The following is a 23089-nucleotide window of genomic DNA, read 5'->3' as shown; positions in this document are numbered from 1 at the left end:
ACAGAATAGGAACTCATACCAGGGACAGTTTCATACGACTAATGCACAGTCACGGCAAGCTGGTGAGTACAGATATAGAGGTAAAGAACACGTAAGAGGCAACAGAAATTCTGACTCAACTTTAAGGATTTTTCTAGCAATCACTAGCATGGCCCCAGGAGTCTGTTCTTAGTAGGCAGAGCTAGGGCCCCGGACCCCCTTCTGCCGGAAGGTATCCCCAAACTGCCCTTTATGCCAACGCCCCTCTGTGAGTGATGGGGGGCAGTCTAACCTCACCTGTGGACACCATCAAGGGCGAGGTCAGGTTTGCTTGGCTCGGGTGTAGGGGCGCCTCAACCTCTCACTCACTGCCCTTCTTGGAGCAAAGCCTCGCTGACCCCAGAGCAGCTGTGGAGCGAGAGGCGTTGCCCCAGCGCGCACGCCTCCTCCCCACAGGCCCTCAGGACGGATCTACTCGCCGGCACTTGCTGGATGCTTGGCTGGATCGAGGTGCCAGGTAAGGCCTGGTTTTGGAGTCTTGGTGAGGTTGTAGAGCTCTGTGAAAGGGCCTGGCGTTTGGGGAGGAGTCTTCCTGAAGCTGTCTGCTGGCTATTACACCCCAGCAAGGCCCGAGCGGGGGCTTGTCTTCAGTGGGTCCCTCGGGACAGGACGGGAACAGAGGGCAGCCCATTCTCACTGCTTCCTGCGCCCCGTCGCACGCAGGAGCCCTCCTGGGCAGTGTCCCAGTGAGGGAAGGGCCAGGGAACAGATGAGAAAAAAAGAGAATGGGCTTCAAGTTTCAGAAAGAAACTCGACCCAAAGGGAGCTCTCCAGGGTCTTCAGCCCGACTCCTTTTTCTCCCAGCCTTCTGCAGGGCCCAGGACAGACCAGACTGACTGATTTCAGAGAAGGGGGAGGGTGGCGAGCAGGCTGGGAGAGGCAGGCGCTCTCCATGCCGGGACCAACTCCCAACCCAGTGATGGTGCTGTGGCCACACAGGGACCCAAGGGGGCCGCCGGGTGGAGGGGAGGCCGGGAGGCCGCCTCACACCAGGCCGCCATCACCTAGAGCACGGTGGGCGCAGACTTGGCGCTGAGCGCCCCCCTCCGATGTGCCCTCTCCTGGCCCCATTCAGCACCCAAACGGCTGTGCCCCTGTGGTCGGCGGGCCAGCCGGCATCAGAGGCCCCGCTGCCAAGGTCACAGTGTGTGTGTGAGAAGGGGGCTCAGCCCTCCAGGCTCGAGCAGCCAAGCAGAACTGGACCCCCTGCCTGTGTGTCCAGGTCACAGAAACAGACAGAGCTGGGAGGACAGAGCTGGGAGGACAGAGCAAGGACCGTCCCTGACGCCAGGCAAAAGCCTCAAGGCAGCGAAGAGGCGCCCAAGCGCTCCGGTCCCCACGGTACCAGCTAGTCGGAAAGAGGAGGGCACGGCCTGGGCTCAGGCAGAGGCAGGCTCCGCGGAGAGCTTTCTCCTTCACCTGCTCCCGCCTCAGGGCCCTCATGCTGGATGACGGAATGGGGGACACAGGTGGCATCTTCCTCCAAGCAAGGAAGCAAAATGTCTTCCACCATGCCCCCCTCAAACAGGGGCCCTTCCACTAATGGGAACCTGTATTTTAGGTATAAACACCCTGTTTCCCCATTTTAATACACCTACGTTCTCTCCCGAGCCCAGCCCAGGACTGAGAATCCTGAGGTACCGTGGTTTCACGCCCACTCCTGAGACCTGCTTGAGCGACCCCTCCCCACCCTCCAATCAGGAAAAAGGGGAGGAAAAGAAATACTCAGAAACCTGAAGATTGTTTGGAATTTATTCTCTTAAATAAGAACGGTAACACTTGTTAAAAAAATTAAAAGCACAACACCTTAGTTTCACAATAACGGAAAAACAAAGTTACACAATTAAATAAAAACAACTCACAAAGAAACACACCAAAACGCACAACAGCACAGGTTAGAGACGAAGGCAAAGGCGAGGCTTCACGGCAGGAAGGCCGGAGACGGACAGGTGCACCGTCCCTGGCACAACTCTGGCCTCTGTACCACTCCTGGGGACCCGCCTGCTGCCTGCCCCCGCCCTCTACCCCAAGCTTAACAGATCAGGAAAAGTGGGTGTAGAACTCCTTAACTCACTGGCCAGGCCTTGAAGGCCATGCTGAGGCCCCTTTCAGGAGAGACTAAGGATTGCACTGTCCTACAGACACACTGAACACCAAGAGACAGCAGGGAGCTGTGCTAACAGACCCGCGCCTGGAAGCGAAGCGGTCCCGTGGGGTTCCTGAGCGAGAGCCCTGCTCCCCTGCTTTGTCTAAGTCACCTTTCTGGGGTGGGGAGTGTGCACTGCTCATGTCCGGGGGCACTTGCCCCCGCGGTCCCCACCTCCCCGGGAACACTAAGCCAGGTCAGTGGCATGGTCCCCGGTGTAAGCCAGAGCCCAGGGACAAGAAGCCTAGGGAAGCTTCACTAGTACTGTTACCACCACTTAGGGCACAACATATAAACGTGTACTTGTAGACATGAGACTAAGCCAGCGCAAACACATGTGCGTATATGTATGTGTTCGCACATCACTGTCCACTTGGACTCTTGGGGTGGGGTTGGAGAGCGAAGCTGGATTTGGAATTCTCTTTGCTTTTCTAAATAGGTTTTCCAGAAATGCCTATAAGGGAAGAGGGCTTGGGAAGCAGTGGGAAGATCCTCCTGACGGCAGGAACCCAGGATTATACCGCGCGTGGCTATTCTAGCTGATGTGGGAAATGCCTGCGTTTCCTAATGGCTCATTCAGCATCCAGACTATGGAACCCAAGGGTGACCGTGCAGGTGTGTCTGGGGACGCGGCATGCGGCAGCCACAGCGAGGCAGCCTTTTATGTTAAGATCATCTTTCCGTAAGACGACAGACAATGAAGCCTTTCTCCCATCCCATGTCTGTCACCTGTACTGGAAGCAAAGCTCTTCTGTTCCCTATGATACCCCATGCCTGTACGCTTCAGTTCTGGTTACCCACTATGTGAGGTGCAAAGGGGATTCCTCTGGATGAAAAAAGGATCTAAAAACCTTCAACTGAGGGTCTTGTATTCAAGGGCAGAACATCCCACTGGGGGTTTTCTTTCTCTGCCTGTTGTTATCCAAATGTTTCCTAAAGTCAGGGCAGGTACTATGAGGCCAGGGTAAGAAAATCTGTGCCAGGTCCACTGACCTGCAGCACTAAGTATAAGAAGCTTGGAAACAAAGCACTTACTGATTTTGAGAACAGCAGAGAGGGTTTCTACATTAAAAGCACGTTACAAACAAAGATGCTAAATCAGGCAGCAGCTGCAGGCCAGGGGCCCAGAGACAGATGACGCCGGACCAGGTTCTAACTCGCGGGTTGTGTTTGTTTTTTTGGCAACAGCAGTCGTTTTGGTGTAAGAGAAGAACATAAGGGAAGAGAGGGAAATGCCACAAGCTAAAGGGGGGCACAGAGCAGTGCCAGCCACAGCCACGTCTCCTCCAGACGACCTCCTGGGGGACGTGGATCTGGGGCGTGAACCATGCTCCACGTATTACTCGCTCTGCTCAAAGTGCAGCCCAGGGGACGTGCCCAGAACCAGCCTGACCACAGCCGTCCACAACACATTTCCTGAAGCCCCGAAACACCTGAGTTTTTCTGAAGCTTTTCAAAAGGAAGTTCTAGTTAACCAATCAAAGCTTTGGTTTGGGATTTAAAGAAGGGAATCCTTATTAAAGGAGAAAAAGAAACCGATTTCCTGCCAGCTAGAACATACACCCACGACCCTGCTCCTGTTCTACGAAGGGGAAGTGCTGGTGCTCCGCGGCACGTCCACTTGGAACCGCGCTCTCAGAAAGCTCGGGCCTCCAGAGGCAGGGACTCACTGGACCCCAGCGGCCCCGGGTGCTGGCCTTGCCACTGCCTACAGGGTACCTCCAACTGGGCTTCACATCCTGAACCCCTCATGCTGTGACAGGCGCATCACCTTCAGAATCAAGAAGGTCCTCAGGACTTTGATTCTGTCACCACAACCCCAGCTCTCATCTTCTCTCCCTGCTTCACAGAGTGGTCCTCTTCTCTATGGAACGCTTAATTCTCCACAACTGCTAAAAACCCGAAGCCCACTATGCTTTCAAAGCAGGCAGGCAGAGACGGCAAACTGAACTGGACAGAGTGCACGACGTTGGCTCAGGAACGGCCTGACCTCCACTGGCTTCGCTCTTCTTCAGATGCCCACAAAGAGAGCCGAACGTTTTAGTTGTTTGCTGAGCACCCAGGTGGTTCCCACCTGCTCAAAGGCACACGCCCTGTCTCTACCAGCTCCCCTGTTGCAAGGGCCGTCAGCACTTCTTGAAAAAGACAGATTATAAAGGGGCTCAAGGGGTACCAAGTCATTTGTAGCTTAAACATGGCTATAAAATATTGGTCCAATCTGCAGGGCACTTAAAAACTTGCCTAGATTTTATCAGGACACACATAGTAGCAGAAGCTGAGTTCACCTAAACTCCAGTCACTGCACCCAGGGGCACTGCCCAGCGTCTGGGACACCTTCCTGCCCCAGAGCAACACCACGGGGCCTGCGTTAGTTCCGGAGCACAGGCGAAGGAGCAACTCTGCTAACCTCCCATTTGAAGGCTCAGTGGATAACTTTTCTCTTCTCCCATTTTGGAAATTCCACTACCAACTCCCTCTCCATAGTTTCTGGCCTTAGCTGATAATCTTTAGTTTTCAATATGGTGATTTCTGTGAGTTTGTAAACGGCTGCTTGAGACCTATTTGCTCTGAAGGGAAGAAACTTGTGACAGGTGAAAACAGGGCCCTGACGACTTCCTCTCCGACTGGCTACAGTGACCGTGGGCTATGACCTGTCGGGGCTGCGCAGGGCATCAGGACCACCCACATCTGTGGAACTGTGGACACACGTCACAGGCTGGTTTGGCAGGGAGTAGGGAGAGGTGATTTTAAGGAAAAACCACAATTCTTCACAAGAAGTCTGGTACCCATGAGCCCTTCCTTCTCCTGACCTTCGAGACCAGAACAAATGTGTTTTTAGATGTGGGGTGGTGCCACTCACCTCCTGACACAGGAAGAGGTTAGTGAAAGTGGGACCAATCAGGGCCTGATCCTCGTTAGGAGTTCAAATGCCCCAAAATGACCAGGACAGGGCATGTCCCTCAGGGGTTACAGGTGAGGTGGGACAGCAGTGGCAGCCACCTAGACACCTGAGCAGGGAAGAGGATGGAGGATGTCCAGTTCAGGTGGACACACGTTCAGACCTTGGGGCCTTTTCACAATTCCACGCTCTATCCAAGGAGCCCACAGCGAGGGACTACAGGAAGGCCCCACTGCCCTGGGTCATCACTTGGGTCAGTGCTAAAAGCAGCCTGTTTTGAACTCCTGTTCCCTAGACAGGGCCTGGGCCAACCCCCCAAGGTATCTGATGGATGTGGACAGGTCCCAGGACTCCAGCAATAAAAATGAGATTCTGAATAGACAGTACCGAAGCCTGGGTGACGCCGCTCACCAGACGGCACCCCTACTGGCTCACGGTCGGCCAGTGAAACTCCCCTCTGATTTGTACCAGCACCTCCGACAGGCCATAGAGAAAGGGGACTCCGAATGCAAGCAGCTGGCACATGAAAAAGGAGTCCAGAGGGTTTTGGGCCACCTGATGCCCAATTGAAGAAATGTTGCTTTGGAGGTGCTGGCTCATCCCCTTGGCCTTGTCACAGAGGCCGAGAGAGTGACGCGCCACCCAGCCAAACAAGGAAGTGAGGCTACCTGGAGTTCTCTCGGCAGGGCTGGCACTGGTGCTGGGCTGTCCGTTGGTGTCTGCAGCAGGGCTGTCCTGCAGGGGTCCCCTGGCCTCCTAGGAAAGTCCACAAGAAGAGGAAGAGTGACTGAGTGAAGCACCCACATCTCAGGAGACAATGACGCCTGGCTGCTGGTCTGCTGCCCTCACCAGGAAACCCAGAGCCGCACCAGGGCACGCTTCACGTCCCTTCCCCCACAGGCTCTCTGCAGTCCACAGAGGCCCTCCTGGAAGCATCAGTCAACTGCACGCCCACAGGGCAACACCACAGAGCGGAGAGAATACACAGCTCACTTGGAAAGACAGATGCGGGAGCTGATTACACTCACTTTTTTTTTTGTAAAAAGAAGGTTCTTAGATAAGTAATTCCCAGAATATAGAAAGTTCAAGGAATTGGCTGCAGAGCATTTATTTCTAGCCAAGTCCTTTTCCAGTGTCCTCCTCTCAGGAAGGGTGAGATTTTCAAAGGCAAGAGGCTTTTTTTTACACAGTAAGCAGAAGACAAGGTCTGACGTGGTCTTCCAAATCCAACTCAGGTGGTGCTGGAACATTACCTTACTGAAACCCAACATTAGATTAGGCTTGAAAAGATGCTCTCTCCCCATATCGGACTGTGACCATCTCTCAGGCCCTCCCACTCACAGGAAAGGCAATGCAGTGGCCATTCAGGGCCTGCTGGCCACACCCTGACCTGTCACCACACTGAAACAGCACCTGCTGCCCCCCCGCCCCCTGCAGCCGATCAACATTACCTTTCCAGACAGAGGGGCCACTGCTGGTCTCTTCCTCTGTACAGGCCCGGACAGCCGGTAACAGTAGTGTGGTTTGCAGTAGAATTTACCTGCAGGCAGCAAGGGGCAGGGGAAGAGGGTGAGCAAGTCTCTGAGATTCCCAGCTTGACCCCTGGTCTTGGCACAGTCGTCCGCTCGCCCCGGCACCGGCCTTCCCCAGGCCCAGGCTTCTTGTCCAGGGAGGCCAGGCCCTCCTCTCCCCTGTGCCCGGATGTGTGGAGGCCACGGAGCCATCACCCAATCAGGGCTTGGAGCAAAGACCGAAGCCTGCACGGCAGGGCCCACAAACAAAGTGGCAGTGTGTGCAGAACAAAGATGTGGTCACATGAAGAGCCAGAGGAGCATTTCTGGGGAAACCAAGAATGAACACAAGCGGTGGTGGCCTGAAGGCTGCCGGGGGTGGGGCGGCACCGAACATGAGCCCGCTGGGGCCCTCCTGCCGCCCTTCTGCAAGCACCCGCGAGCCAGCGCCACCCACAGTGGGTCAGGACCAGCATTAAAAACAATGCAAAACAAACCAAAAATCCTACAGTGCACTGTGACTAAAACAAAATAGAATAAAGCCTAATAAAAAGCATCAGCATGCACTGTGGCATCCTCAGAGTCAAGGATTATCTCTCACAGCTCAGCTGTGCCCACCTGGGTTTTCTGGGTCCTAGTGTAACATGTATGTCCTATTGTGGACATGATCAAAAGTTTGAAAAACACCAACCTTGGCTTTTCCCATGAGACTGGTAGTGGGATTCAGTCACTGAGGGTTGTTTTTTCCCGACTCTTTCTTTCCCCCGACTTCCAGCCAAGGCTTTCAAAAATTAAAGGATAGACCCTATTACAGAAACTGTTGAAACAGGAGTAATTCCACTCATCCGTCTCATCTGGAGAGAGTGGCTCCTTTGACAAATGAACTTTCCTATTCCCAAAGTTAAAGTAAGAGGACCTAACCAGAAATACAATAGAATAGATCAATGAACCTGATTTTTTTTTGAAAAGATAAACAAAATTAACAAACCTTTATGAGACTAATTCAGAAAAACAGAGAGAAGACTCAAATAAATAAAATCAGAAATGATCGAAGACATTACAACTGATACCACAGAAACAGAGGATCGTAAGAAACTGCTAAAAACAATTATATGCCAAAAAGCTGGATAATCTAGTAGAAATGAATAAATTCCTAGAAACATACAACCTATTAAATCTGAGTCTCATGAAGAAACAGAAAATCTGAACAGACCAATATTGAGTAAGGAGACTGAATCAGTAAACAAAACCCTCGCAAAACAGAAAAGCCCAGGACCAGATGGTTTCACTGGTGAACTCTACCAAACATTTAAAGAAGAATTAACAATACTTCTCAAACGCTTCCAAATAACTGAACGGGAGGGAACACTCCCAAACTCATTTTATGAGACCATCATTACCAAAGCCAGATAAGGACAGTACAAGAAAAGAAAATTACAGACCAATACCCCTGATGAATACAGACGTAAAAATTCTCAACAAAATATTAGCAAACCAAATTCAACAGCACATTAAAAGGATCATAGGGCTTCCCCAGTGGCGCAGTGGTTGAGAGTCCGCCTGCCGATGCAGGGGACACGGGTTCGTGCCCCAGTCCGGGAAGATCCCACATGCCGTGCAGCGGCTGGGCCCGTGAGCCATGGCCGCTGAGCCTGTGCATCCGGAGCCTGTGCTCCACAACAGGAGAGGCCACAACAGTGAGAGGCCTGCGTACCGCAAAAAAAAAAAAAAAAAAAAAAAAAAGGATCATACAGCATTACCAAGTGGGATTTATTCCAGGAATGCAAGGATGGTTCAATAGCCATAAGTCAATAAATGGGATTCACCACATTAACAGAGAGAAAAAAAAATAATGATCATCTCAACAGATGCAGAAAAGCATTTGACAAAGTACAACATCCTCTCATGATAAAAAGTGCTCAAAAAACTTGGTATAGAAGCACTGTACCAACAAAATAAAGGCCATATATGACAAGCTCACAGCTAATATCATATTCAACAGCAAAAGGTTGAAAGCTTTTCTTCTAAGATCAGGAACAAGACAAGGCTACCCACTCTCACCATTCCTATTCAATACTGGAAATCCTAGCCAGAACAATCAGGCAAGAGAAAGAAAAAAAAAGGCTTCCAAATAGATAAGGAAGAAGTAAAACTGTTTTCGTTTGTAGATGATATGATCTTATATACAGAAAATGCTAAAGACTCCACCCCAAAAAACTGCTAGAAATTTAGGAAAGTTGCAGGATACAAAATCAACATATAGAAAACAGTTGTGTTTCTATACACTAACAACGAAACATCAGAAAAAAAATGAAGAAAAAAATCCCATTCATAATAGCATCAAAAAATAAAATAAAATTCTTAGGAATAAACCTAACCGAGGAGGTGAAAGACCTATACACTGAAAACTATAAGACTTTGATGAAAGAAACTGAAAACACAAATAAATGGGAAGATATCCAGTGTTCATGGATCAGAATATTGTTATAATGTTCACATTACCCAAAGCCATCTATAGATTCACTGTAATCTCTATTAAAATTTCAATGCCATTTTTCACAGAAACGCAAAAAACAATTGTAAAACTTGTATGGAACCACAAAGGATCCCAAATAACCAAAGCAATCCTGAGAAAGAAGAGCAAAGCTAGAGGCATCACACTTCCTGATTTTAAACTATATTACTAAGCTATAGTAATCAAAACAGTATGGGGACTTCCCTGGTGGTGCAGTGGTTAAGATTCTGTGTTCCCAATGCAGGGGGCCTGGGTTCGATCCCTGGTCAGGGAACTAGGTCCCGCATGCCGCAACTTAAAAAAAAAAAAAGTAATGAATTGGGAGATTGGGATTGACATATATACACTAACATGTATAAAATGGATAACTAATAAGAACCTGCTGTATAAAAAATAAATAAAATAAAATTCAAAATAAAATAAAATAAAGTTATTATAGGGACTTCCCTGGTGATCCACTGGTAAAGAATCTGCCTTCCAATTCAGGGGACACAGGTTCGATTCCTTGCTGGGGAACTAAGATCCCACAGCCGCAGGGCAACTAAGCCCGCACGCCACAACTACTGAGCCCATGTGCCCTGGAGCCTGCAGGCCACAACTAGAGAGAAGCCCACACACCACAACGAAGAGCCCATGTGCCACAATGAAAGATCCCGCATGCTTCAATGAAGGTCCTGCATCTCGCAACTAAGACCCAACGCAGCCAAAAATAAATAAAAAATAAATCTTTGAAAAAAATTGTTATTAAAAAAAATATATCTTGCACACCACAAAAAAGGTCCCAAACTATGGGTTAATCTTCAAAATATATATGGAACTCATATAACCCAATAGCAAAGAACCTAACAACCTGATTAAAAAATGAGCAGGGGAACTGAAGAGTTTCCCAAAACAGACATACAAATGGCCAACATATAGATGAAAAGGGGCTCAACATCACTAGTCATAAGGGAAATGCAAATCAAAACCACAGGATATCACCACATACCAGACAGAATGCCTACTGTCAAAAAGACAAGAGGTAACAAGCGTTGGAGAGGGTGTGGAGAAAAGGGAACCCTCATGCACTGTTGGTGGGAATGTAAATTGGTGCAGCCACTATGGAGAACAGTATGGAGGTTCCTCAAAAAATTAAAAATAGAACTACCATATGATCCAGGAATTCCATTTCTGGGTATTTATCTGAAGAAAACAAAAACACTAATTATAATAAAAGATATATGCACCCCCATGTTCATAGCAGCATTATTTACAATGGCCAAGATACAAGAACAACCCAAGCTTCCATCCACGGATGGATATATATATATAATATATATATACATACACATATGTATACACAATGGAATATTATTCAGCCATGAGCAAGGAGGAAATCCTGCTATATGACAACCTGGATGGACCTTCAGGGCATTGTGTTAAGTGAAATAAGTCAGACAGAGAAAGACAAATACTGTATATCACCTACATGTGGAATCTAAAAAAGACAAACTCCGAGAAACAGAGAGTAGAATGGTGGCCAGTAGGGGTGGGGGGAGGGGAAATGAGGAGATATTGGCCAAGGAGTAGGGACTTCCAATCATAAGATTAACAAGTTTGGGGATCTAACGCACAGCATGGTGATCAAAGCAAATAATACTGCGTCATATACCTGAATGTTGCTTAAAGAGTGGGTCTTAAATGTTCTCACCACAGAAAAGAGTTAGTAACTATGTGATGGCACGGAGGTGGTAACACTGTGGTTTTAGCCTAGGTTACACTGTGGTGGTAATAACTTTACAAATAAATGTGTCAAATCAACGGGCAGTACACATAAACCAATGTGTCAATTATATCTCAAAAAAAAAGTCAAGGAGATAAATGAATGGCATTCTTCTTCCCTTCTCCTGGTGATCCGATTACATCTCTCTCTCTCTTTTCCCCTCAAAGTAACTGACTTCTGTTCTCCTTTTACGGGTACTTCTCCCCCTCCCAACACTGCATAAATCTTTTAGAAAGAGAGTTTGTGGACTTTCATAATTTCAAATAATATTCATATAGATAGTATATTTTCTGAAATAAGAGTTTCCCACTAGCTCCTGGCACGTAATCAGAACTCAGAGAACCACACCTCCTGTCAGGGGCACTTGAGAGCAAAGGACTATCAACCCCACTGCTTATCTCTCTATAAGGGGAGTTGAGTCGTGGGTTATTTTTAGCAGCTTGGACACAATCTCCTTCTACAATCTGTAATAAACCATTTCACTTTTGCGAATTTTGGCCAAGATAAAATGTAATTAGGACAAGACAAAAGTATTGGTGCTTGGATCACACACTACTTTTTGCCTGTCTTGTGTCTCATTCTTTAAGGAACACTCCTCCCTCCTCCACATGACTCTGATGGGGCTGCCAACTACGTGGCCTGACATTACCCAGCACAGAAGTGGAAAAATGACCCAGATAGGTCAATCAGAATATCCCCTTTCCCTCCAGCCTACCCCAGGACACGGTGCTCTAGGATCTGGCATGTGGCTAAGTTAGGCTAACAGATTCTTAGGGATGGGGAGAGAGAAGGGGCAGCCCTGCTATCTGCAAGAAAGATGTCAATCTTATGCATAAGCTTTAATCTGATCTGGGTTTCCATTACTTTCAACCAAGAGTCTTATTTATTGTAGTATCAGAAAACTACAACCTAACTACAAAACTACAGTTAGGTTCATTCCTTTCTTCTATTTTTCCTCCATTAATTTGCTTTTCTTCTAGTAAAAGAATTCTAGATTTAAAAATACAACTCAATAGACTGACCTACCAGGGAATCCTCATTGAATTGTTACGGTATCCTAAATTAATAAAGTAAAGAGGTTTAGGTTTCAAAAACGAGTCCCATGAGCCTGACCAAAAGGTAAAAAGAAAATTCCAAACCCTTGTTTTCTCTACGAATGCAGCACAACCTGAGGGGAGGAACACACACACTGAAACCAGAGCTCAGTGCAGGCACCATCCCAGCCACTCAGTGGTACATGACCCTCTCAGCACGCGTTTCCTCATGTAGAGCATGAAGACCACACCGTCTCGTGGGGTGAGAGCCATCAATGAGACATCATCACATGTCCTGCACTGTAGCTGCTCGATTAATGCACCTCAAACCCCTTCCCAAACCCAACTTGGTGATACTTTTTGCTTCTTACGTTAATAATAAAAAGGGCTGATTTTCATCTAACATTTACCATGTGCCAAATACTGTAAGTGCTTTACAACTATTGACTCATTTAATCCTCAAAACCCAGTGAGGCACAGAAAGGCTAAGCCACGCTAGCGAGTCTCGGACAGGACTTGAACATCGGACGCCTGGCTCTTCACAATGGTGCCCATCTCAATCAGCAAGTATGGCCACGCTAACGTCACAAAGCAACCACAAAGCATGGTTGATCCCGTCAAGTCACTGATTTTAGATGGTCTAAGTAAATTCAGGAACCTCGACAATAAACGTAGGAATGACTGAAGATGGAACTGGAGAAAACAGACAGCTAAGAGGCGAGCCTGAGGCAGACGGGCCACAGATTCCTTCCCCCAGCAACTCCAGGTCAGAGCCGTCAGGACAGGTCAGAGCCAGAGATGTTCTGGTCAGGAGGCAGAGGAGCCCTGCCGCCTCTCCGGGGAAAGAACGTGTGGCGACAGGAGGCTGCCCCGTGAGGGTGGGAGGGGCGCACTCCAGCAGAGGACACAGCGAGCGCACGCATGTCAGTGCAACGGAGAAGCGAGCAGCTCGCAGGGGACAGGCAGAAGCAGGGGGCCGGGGGCAAGCTGGGAGGACGCACGGAGCTCTCAGCCCCGGGGACCGCGGGTCCACCTGTGCCACAGGGGTTGTCAGGGTGAACAGTGGGAGGCCGGGAAGATCTGCTTGTCTCTTTAAGATTCCCTGGGCTGCCCTGTGGGAGCAGACACAGGGCAGTGGCGGGGGGCAGCGGGCTCGTCACTCCCGAGGGCGGCCCTTCAGACCTTCTCAGTGGACGGTGTGTGTTTTCTCTCCTCGAGAGGACAGGAAAGACGTGACAGACACACTGTTTGATTTAGAGTCCTTGTCTTAAGAGGTGGCAGCAGGCAAATAAGCTAGTCTGTGGCAACAGAAAGACTCTATCCTTTTAAAGGGGCTGAAGGGACAAGGGTAAAACCTGGACGCCTCTCTCAAGTGAGTGAGTCCCCACTGACCAGGCCGGAGTTGCCATGGGCCAGAAGCGCTAACCCCAGGACGTCTGACCTGGGGGACCTCAGAGGTCACTTATTGCTGTGTGGACCTGGACAAGTAACTTACAGCTTCTCTGAACTCAGTTTCCTGATGTGTAAAATTACAGCAATAAAGTTAGCTACCTTCCGGTGGTCATGAGGATGAAATGTCACAATATGTTGTTAAGGGCCCGGCACGGGCTGGGTTAACCCCCTCTCTCCGGAGCCACAATCCCTGCCCTTTTCTCTCTCACCTGAGGCTCTTCCATTAGATTTCTGAACCTCATGAGGCTAAACCCTCAGGACCCCTAAGATTCCCTCCTTTCCCAAGTTCAGCTGTCACTGAGGAGGGCGGAGCTGAGGGAAAGGTTCACCTGCGCTGAAGTCTGGGGAGCTGGTCAGGCCCGCTGTCAGGAAGGCCGTGCCTAAGCACGTGGGCCTGCTCGTCCGGCCCCCACACCATGGTCACTCCCCCGGGCTCCGCTGCCCTCTCGCTGGGCACACCGGCTCCTCCGCCCCTCTGCTGAGCCCTCGCCCACCATGCTCCAGAGTCCACGGCAGGATGGCTAAGTAGTTCCTGACCCTCCTGAGCTTCCCGGACTCCTCCTCCTCTGTACTTCACAAAGTTACAGTCTGCACTACGCACCGTCGCCCTTGGTCACTCCCTTACGCTGCCGGATCATTCCATCAGGACGGCCCCTCTTACACCATCTATGCCCTCAGGAGAATGTGGCAAAGGTGTGGCGCACAATCTATGGGCAAAAATACTCGTGGATCGATTCGCTGGACCTGAAGGGATCTTTCTAGGCAGACCTCGCGGACAGTTAGAAACACTGCGTGGGCTCCATCTGCCAACCCCATCCGGGGAGAGCAAAGGCACTATCCAAAGACCAGGTGTGTGGGAATACTGATACCTAACAGTATAGACAATTGTCTCACCTCTTCCCTCGCTGGCTGGTGCTTTTCACTAACGTAACAAGAGGACCAGGTGCCACAACAGTAGAGTCAGCTTTTCTCAGGTCACCACTCAGCTCTTCTGGCCGCTCCTTGCTCACTAGTCGAAGAGCCTGGAGGACTGTCTCCTCACCGCAGGGGGCATCCCTCGCCCGTGTGACATCCCCTGACAGTCTCCTCAGTCAGTGCAAGGGACCTGAGGATTTATTTCCCCCTTCTGTTAATCTGGGTCTTTTCATTATTGTTGAATCAGTAAGATGGCCTCTCATAAGGTCCCTTCTGCTTCCTGTAGGAAGGGGCGTAGGAATCACTGATGTCTCCGGTGACCTTTTCCAATTAACCCCAAAGGGTTTTCAGGCGGCAGACACGCCTCTCCATCAGGCTTTGTTACCTGTCTGCATAATTCTCCACCTTCTGCCTTATCAAGGTCATTCCACTATAAAACCAACAAATATCACAAAAGGCCAGGGCTTGAACAGCACAGTAACCAGACTGAGGCCTGGGCAACATGCTCTCAATTCACCAGAGATGCTGATACGAGAGAGCACAGGTGACACTGGGCATAACTCAGGCACCTTCAGGAAGCCAAGGTCTGAGAACAGTGGCAGCGGATACAGTTTCAATGTGCTGTCACTGACCTTAGGCAAGAAATGTGGCTTCTATAAGCCTGTGATTCTTCTTCTCTAAAGCGAACACAAAAAAGACTTACTCTCCTCAGGTCCCTTTTATCTTAAGATCCCCACCGTGAGGTACGACAGCAGGTGTCTGTGAAGCCAGGGAAACGATTTAGGTAAACGCATGCCCTTCTCATCACCATGGTCACTGAGTCATCTATGATACAGCTTGGTGACTCTGCAGAAATATTTATAAGAAAGAGTCTGGGAGAAAACACAGACTACAGGGGGGTGGATGGGAAGGCTCAGGAGAGGCAGAAAAGAGAGCATCAGTGTAAGAACGCAGCGGGGGCCCTTGAGTCTGGGTGCGGCCTCCAGCGCGGGGACTCACCGTCCTCGAGGGCGTATGCGTAGGCCGAGAGGCGCAGGGTGGTGGCGCAGTACTCGCACTTGAAGCAGCTCCGGTGGAAGAACTTGCCCTCGGCGCTCAGGCGCTCCATCACGTAGACTCGCTTCCGGCAGAAGTAGCAGGTGTCGCTGCCTCCCAAGTTCTGTGGGAACTCCTTCTTCATGGAGCCCTGGGGGTGGGGGGTGGGGGGACACGCATCAGGCGAGGCCTCCCGGCCCCTCCCCAGGGCGCACAACCCTCACTACGCGGTTCTGCCTGGGGACGGGAGCCGCGCACCACCACAGGCCGGTGCCTCCAGTGCCCACGCAGCACTTGGCACTGCGTCTGTTCTACACGATTTCATAACAAGCAAACCAAATCCTCTTAACGGATTCTGATCTGAAGGTGTTCCCGTGGTTCTCCATGGACACAGGCCCTGGACTCTAGAGCAATCACTTTAGAGATACTGAGTATGCTGTTCACACAACATTCTAAACAACGGTTTCAGTCCTAGAAGTTCAGTTATAAAATTCAGACAACCTCAAAAAATAATTACCACATGGCACGCAGCAGCCATATATGCCACTGAGCTACTTAGAACAAAGCAGGCTTGTTTACCAGAGCTGTCTTATCTAGACAGACAGTGCCCTTAGTGTATCTTACCAGTTCCTTCTTGTCTAGAAGGGTTTTAGGCTGTTCTTTCCTTTGAAGCTGATTGGCTATCTGCTCAGCCAATGAGCTCACTCCGCCCGTGTACATCTTTATATACTTCTATTGGTTGGAGATTGTTAAACGACCAGAAAGAAGGGAAATGAGAAGGAAAAAAATAAATAAATTAAGAAGACAGGTGAAAAAAATCTTCGAAAGGTATAAAATGAATACAAGGTGCAGCAACAAACATGCCAACACAGTGCCCACGAGCAGGGGACTAGGTGTCAGTGTCCACACACCGGTGTCAGCACAGGCGGGAGCGATGGCCACAGAGACAGTGAAATTCAGGAAGGAGAACCTGGTCTCTCATGTCCCTCTGGACGAAGTGCGGGGGATGTGGAGGCGGGACGACAAGATGGATGCAAACAGAGTGAGAAGGGCCTACCACCCAGCGGCTCAGATTACACACAGAGAACCTCAAAGAACCTAAGAGAACACCTCACTTAAGGCAGCGGGCACCAGACTGAAGGCACATCCCAGGGCCTGGGAGAGGACCTGGGGAGTTATTTCCTCATTTAGAAAGAAAGTAAGGCCGACTCTCCATCTGGGTAACGGATGCCAACAGCCCAGTGTCACCGGGGATGACAGCCGTCTTCACTATGACCTCCTTCGCTCAGGGCCCCTGTCCTGTGCACCAGAGGCCCCCAGGCTTTACCAGGAAGAACCCTTCTCTGCCCGTTCTCCCCATGGAGACTTCTGTGTTCCCCTGAGCCCTGAGACCAAGCCTTCCGGACCAGCTGGGGCACTGCTGACACGGCTGCTGTGGAAGCCAGAAAGTGTTTCTAGTCCAGGAGGGGTTATATCTTTATACGTTGAAACAAGATAAAAGAAAAAAAATCCAACCACCTCAATCCTCTTTCTAGCAATGTTGAAAAAGCAGCAGGAGAAAACTATAAATTTCAATGGCAAACCTTCCTGTGGGAGCCCAGCTTTGAGCTCGTCCTGTGCAGACGGCCCACACACCCAGTGTGTATGACACGCCTCTCAGCAGCTGTGTGCCCGCCGGGTCTGAGGAGCCCTCACTCTAATTCCAAATCCAAAACATGCCGGGAGCAGTTGTGCTGGGGATGCCAACAACCCCATCAGGAAACGGTCTGAACACACGAAACCGTGTGTAAAAGAATCACCAGCCTGAGCAATGGCACGTCCTGGGCGGGGCAGGGACAAACCAGAGGAATGCCCTAGGGGGAAACTGACCCAGTGTAAATACAAGCAAGACAGCAGCACAAATGAGCAAACGATTCTCCAAGGTTCAGCTGGAACTGAGGAGTCAATTATATTTTCAATTTAAAATAAGGCGATTTCCAAAGGATAGTGCCATCTGCTCGTTAACTCCACAGCTTATACCCATCTGTGGTCGAGAAACACAAGTGGCTCTTAGACCTAAACCTTCTTTGGATTAGAAACATTAGGGAAGCTTAAGCCTGGAACAGACAGGAACCCAGGCACAGCCAAGCTGAGCATCGAACAGCTGACGCCAGGGAGTAGGAAACTGCAGCAGATGAGTGGGAGCGTGGACCAGATGCCAAGTCTGAGGCTGGGACACTGGGCAAGCCCAGGGTCCTCCCTGTTCAGCCAGGACCCTGCTCTCCCATCAGAACCAGCACTCTCAGCAAGTATAGCCCAGGGCTGCTAGTGCAAAGGCATCTGTCAACTTCAGTTCTCAGCGATGTGACAGTACTGACGAGCACACCCCTAAGAGAGGTGGAGACTCGAGTCCTATTTGTTTCTGGCATGAAAAGCAGATGGTTTTCCTCTCCCCACTCTTAAGAAACAGTCGAAATGTAGTACTCTCTGGACTTATACTGTGGCCACCACACATGCGTATCATTCTCTACAGTCTGCTACCAGCTCAAGAACAGGAAACAAACAGAAAGGACAAAAGCCCTTGCAATCTCTCTGTAAACTCGTCCACAGCTGGGTCAGTTCCATCATAGGAAACAGCAGAGCTCTTCCTTAAGAGATTACAATTCAAGAGGCACCCAGAATACTGTGTATCCACCACTCTCTTTAAGAGATTTCATTACACAATGGTTCATATTTTATAACACATTAATAGGAAGAGGTCTGGAGTTAAAAAAAGCTAATGGCTACAAAGTGCTTTCTCATTATTTGATACAGTTGGACTATAATGAAAATGGGTTGACTGGGACAGAATTTGCTGCAGTGAAGCTAGCAGCCTCCTTAACTCAGGTGGACGCCTACCGACCTCACATGCATGACGGACACACACAACTGGATTCCTAAGGAGACAGGCTGCCGTTCGTGTGGGTGAAGAAAGTGCAGGCTGAAGAGGACGAGCCTGGCCAAGCCCTGGGCCCCGCTACCTGTCGGAGGAAGTCAGAGGAGGGAGAGGCAGGGCGGCTGGCGGAGCGGAGGCTTAGAGAAAGCTCCCACTGGTCGACAAAAAATCGACGAGAAGGCTCAGGCTCTGGCTATAAAATACAAGACGGAGAAAAAAATCAAAGGAAACGTTAAGTTAAAAGTTACACGCTGACCTGAACACAAGGAACACAGACCCTTTATCTGGATGACAAATGCAGTAAAGAAACGCTCTTAGTTCCAGAAGCATCAGTGGCTCATTCCAGGCTCCCACCGTGCCTCACGCTCACAGCCACACCCGCACTGGAACACGGCCCCCCAGGAAACCTTGTCTGCACCCCTGCTCTCAAGTGCACAGTGCTGCCAGCCAGCAGGCAGCGTCCTATTCACACGTCCTGTGTGCCCTGCAGAGCCCCTCACGGCCTGGGCTGGAATTTCTCTTGAGCACAAGGAGATTCCACCGGCTCGTCACTCTGCTGGCCTTAAGAGGAGCAGACAGGAGACGACAGCTCTGGAGCAAAGCTCGCTTTCTCCATAAAAGCCAGGAAAGGGGCCCCTCCTCCTCCTCCTGGTGGGGCTCAGATACAGAGCTTGCCCCGGAGCTGGCCCCAACCCTCTGCAGACTGCATGCAGCACGTGGAGCAAAAGTGGGCCCAGCAGCCAGGCACTGTCCGGTCCCCAAGCCAGGAGGGGCTGCGAGCTTGGCGAGCAGTAACCGCTTCGCTGCCTGCAGGTTCGGGCTGAGATACCTGCGGGCCGCAGGGAAGAAGCACCCCTCGGCCTTCAGCTCGCACTAACTTCAAAGCTTCAGGCATGTCACGGGTGATGGGGGATGTCACCAGCCTCTGCTCCAGAGGCTCAGAGAGAAACTCCCTGGACGGCAGCGAGCAGGCAAGCGCACAGCTGGACTGGTGGGCGGTAGAGGGAGAGTCCGGGAAGGAACAAACAGTGACCCCCCAGGAGTACCTGGATTGGAACCCTGCACCGGAGACCCTGGAGACCAGCCCACCGGGGAAATGAAGGAAAACTCCCGCCAACCCTGCTGCTTCCTGAGCTCCAAATCCCACCTGTCCTCGGTGCCCTGCAGCCCCAACTTCTACCAGCTTCCCCATTCAATCTCTCTTTCCTCCACCTACTTCCCTCCGCTCCCCACTGAGACCCTGTTTCATCCAAGACCATCAGCACCTCCTCAGACAGGCATTCCCCAAAACGGAGGGCATTGCCCTGTGCAGTCAAAGTGCCTAGCTTTCTTCTTGACAGGAACCAGCCTGGGAAGAAGGAAGAAAGGCTGGGCACAGGCAGTGAAGCTGTGGGTGACACGGGTGACATGGAAAGGCCCCCCTCCCCCACCCCGGGCCTGCTTCCTGCCTGGCAACTGGTAGGAAGACAGTGCTACCACTACTTTCCTAATGGGTCCAGGAGGGAACCAGACTTACTGCTCAGCCATGAGGGCATTTCTCAGAGAGCAAAGGCAGAGGGGGAGGCAAAAATAAGAGGAGAGGGCCCATGTGAAATGAACAGTTAGAGATGATTCTTCATTCTGGCTGCAGAGCTACACCCACTCAGGCCTCCATTTAAGGGTAACAATAACAACCAAAAAAGTTTCATAGTCAGCAGGTTTTGCGATGAGCATCTCTGCAACTCGTCAGATCATACGATGGCCAGGTGTGCTCAGGCATCTCCCTACTAGCGTCTCGAACAGATACCACTTTTCATTATGGACCCTGTCTTGTCATCACCTTCCTTCCCCACCCCGTCCTCTTCACACCTGAAGAATCCCCATGCTCTAAGAGCTTTGGCTTTCTCAGCATTTCTGCGTCAGGATCCCGGAAGTAGCCAAGCAAGCGCCTCCTGCTTACTGACCTCGACCCTTCCCCAGAAGCCAAAGGTGCATATCTGGGAGTGGGAAGGGGGCGCAGGGAGGGGAAGAGGCCACTCACAGGGCACAAACTCTCAGGGTTCCTATCTGGTCTGACGCTGAGTGGATGGATGTTCCACCGTGAATGCTATTTGCAAGGGTCATCACTGTAAGCGAAAAGAGTCCCGGCTCTTGGCTGGGTGACCAGAGTGTGGAAAAAGCAAGGAGAGGGGCCACGCCTGCGCCCCCACCCCAGCGTGCCGCATCTGTGTGGCTGCCAGCCCCCCATGCCACAGTCGTGCTTTTACCCTCTCGTGGTGGGGACTCTGCTTGCCACGGCTGTCAGCATCAAGATCGCTGTACGTCTGTTGGCAACAAAATAGAAACTTAAGCTCCATCCAAATGCTCTATCTGGACCTACTAAGTGACAGCCCCAGAAAGTGAGAGCTCATTTCAACACATAACCTGTTGTCTACTGGTCCCCAACCCCAAGTAACCACAGTCCCGTCTACATCAAATCCTGTGACCCAAGGGCAGCTCTGCAGAGCTGTTCTCCCACCTGGCCTCCAACGAGGTCAGCTACGTGGATAAATAAGGAACTACGGTTAGTACACAGGTGGAACAAACATATTTCTTTCACACAGCGGCACGTGATCAGAGGCATTCAACGGAAGGCTAACAGGAGAGGCAGGTTAGGAGGGTGAAGCTTCCACACCAAGGCATTAGAGGCGACAACAGCCCACGGGAGACTCCAAGAGCGCACAGCACTAAGGGGCGAGGGGAGCACAGAAGCTGCACCCAAGAGGCTGGGGACCGTGACCCAGGCCCAGGCCGCCTCCGCTGCCCTGAGGAAACCACTAACAGTGACGTGGGGTTGGGCCGTCTAGGCCCCTAGTCACTCTCTGGATAGCCCAGCACTCACCGTATGGCCCTGCCCTGCTGCAAGAACTGACCCGGAGCTCCCGACGTGGCCACTCTGTTGTCCAGAGCCCGTGAGCGCGCAGTGTCCGCGGGCAGGACGAGGCCGGGGCTCGGGCTCCAGAGTCACACCACTTGGGTTCAGCTCCTAGCTCTCTGCTCACTGTGTGACTTCGCACAACTACTTGGCCCCCCTAGCCTGCACCACGGTCTCCTCATCTGTAAAAGGTGAGGATAACAGGACCTGCCTCGTAGGCTTATTGTGAGAACAGACCAAGATGACACAGGAAAAGCACTGAGAACACTGCCTGAGTCAGAGGAAATGCCCCACGTTGGTTCTTGGGCAGAGACAGGGCCCAGGGTGGTCACTACCCTACAAGGGTTCAGCGTCCAGACCCAGGGACATAGGCTGGGCCCCTGCATATCAGACACATTATGGGATCACCTTCTAAATAGGCTACCATAGCTGAGAAAATGTCTTTCCATAGATCCTACCTTCAAAATCAGTGTTTTACTTTACAGGGACATACAACACAAGTGAAAAGGCCGTTCTATAAACGCACTTCATACGAGCGCGCTGGCCGCAAAGCACGTGGGGTTAGCTCGCCTTGAAGCACTTCTCCAGTGGTCTGCCTGGACAGTGAGTGGGGCGGACGGAAAGGGCAGCTGTTCGTTGGCAAAAGCTGGATAAGCAAGAGGCAGGGCTCTCAAAATCAGAAGGAGCCAAACTCACAGAGTGGAGCCCTATAAAAAGCTTCCCAACATTCACCTTAACAGTATCTCCTTGGGCAGCAAGACAAAAATGGCTGATTTCAATGGGTTTACATAAAAATGCTCTCCAGGGCTTTTGGACCTCGCATCTGTGTCAAGTACAGTTTAAATTTTAGTTTGTGGCTCCACAGTTGTAGTCCTGTGATGCGGGACTAAACTACCCAGGGTTTGAACGGACGATGTGCTATCCTGAGGCCCACCAGCAAAGGTCGTTTCGCCAGTAAGTCATCACTGAAATGAGGGGATCCTGACTTGGTCTCTCCCCTGGCCACCCACACAGGCAGGCAGGCACACAGGACAGCGGAGCATGCAGAGGGGGTCACCTGCTGGTCGCCACGTGCCCGACAGGGAGGCGGAGTAGGGGGAGGAGAGAGAGTGATCACTTTTTTGGGGCAGGTCCGAGAATGCTCCTTTTCCTGTCGCTTTTACGCCAATAGACACAAACAGAGAGAACACAGGTGAAATGGTGGCCACGTTGAGGCTGGGTCTGGAAGGACTGAAGGCATTTGCCAACAGCATCCCAGAGGCCCTTCCCCACCCATCCATCCTCAGCACAAACTGGCGTGTTCAGGCAGGGGCCTGTCCCGCCTGTCGTGGCCTCGGGGCAGAGGTGCTCTGTCTGCAGATCCCAGAGTCATCTCTGCAGCCACTGCGGGGTCAGGACTTGCACAGCAGCACTTTCTAAATGCCAGGGACCAGGGCATATTCTTCTCTGCTGGCTTATCAGGGAGGCTGGGGGGTAAAAGGGGCTCAGTTACAAGTAGAGAGAAGGGCACACAGACTCCCGTTACAGGGGGAGCGTGGCGACTGCTGCCCACAGCGGGGGCGCCCGGGCACCTGCAGCAGCAGACCAGCACCTCCTGGGCCACCCACACCCACGTCCTGCCACTGCTTCCCCCTGCTCAGTCCCCTCACTCACACGCGGAAGGTTCTGGGAGACGACCACAGAAATACAAGAACGAACAGGAAACAGGGTATAAAATTAACACCTTTCGCTAACTGACACCACACAATGTCTGTGGATCACTTTCCCACGGTGTCCGCTTCCTGTGAACCTGTCTCTGACTGACAGAACCCTGCAGTGCTAAAGGAACCACCAGATTCCCGAGTCAGAGGAAGCCTCAGGTTCCTCACGTCCAGAGCTACCGTGTGAGGCGGCTCCCAGCAAAGCCTGGAGGGGAAGAGGCCACAGAACCCACTCCTCTGTCTGTTCCCACACCACTGACCATCTACAGCCAAA

The 23089-nt window shown here is 51.1% G+C and overlaps 1 protein-coding gene across 5 annotated transcripts in view; it reads right to left on the bottom strand.

Moving 5' to 3' along the window:
• Positions 1 to 23089, bottom strand: part of MICAL3 (microtubule associated monooxygenase, calponin and LIM domain containing 3) — a 175926-nt gene that overhangs the window by 53848 nt on the left and 98989 nt on the right. For 4 of the 5 annotated variants that reach the window (XM_060024034.1, XM_060024035.1, XM_060024036.1 and 1 more), the window contains exons 20-22: positions 15273 to 15459; positions 6536 to 6624; positions 5753 to 5840 (exon numbers count right to left, since the gene is read on the bottom strand). In XM_060024034.1, coding sequence (XP_059880017.1) covers positions 5753 to 5840; positions 6536 to 6624; positions 15273 to 15459 — 364 coding nt within the window. Of the gene's footprint in view, positions 1 to 5752; positions 5841 to 6535; positions 6625 to 15272; positions 15460 to 15932; positions 16041 to 18307; positions 18416 to 20468; positions 20526 to 22172; positions 22272 to 23089 lie in introns of all 5 variants that reach the window. The other variant, XM_060024039.1, reaches the window with a different exon arrangement.

Source organism: Delphinus delphis, chromosome 11 (assembly GCF_949987515.2).
Source record: "Delphinus delphis chromosome 11, mDelDel1.2, whole genome shotgun sequence".
Taxonomy (NCBI): Eukaryota; Metazoa; Chordata; class Mammalia; order Artiodactyla; family Delphinidae; genus Delphinus; species Delphinus delphis.
Note: the sequence above shows the minus strand (reverse complement) of the source record. Positions and strands in the feature narration are given on the sequence as shown.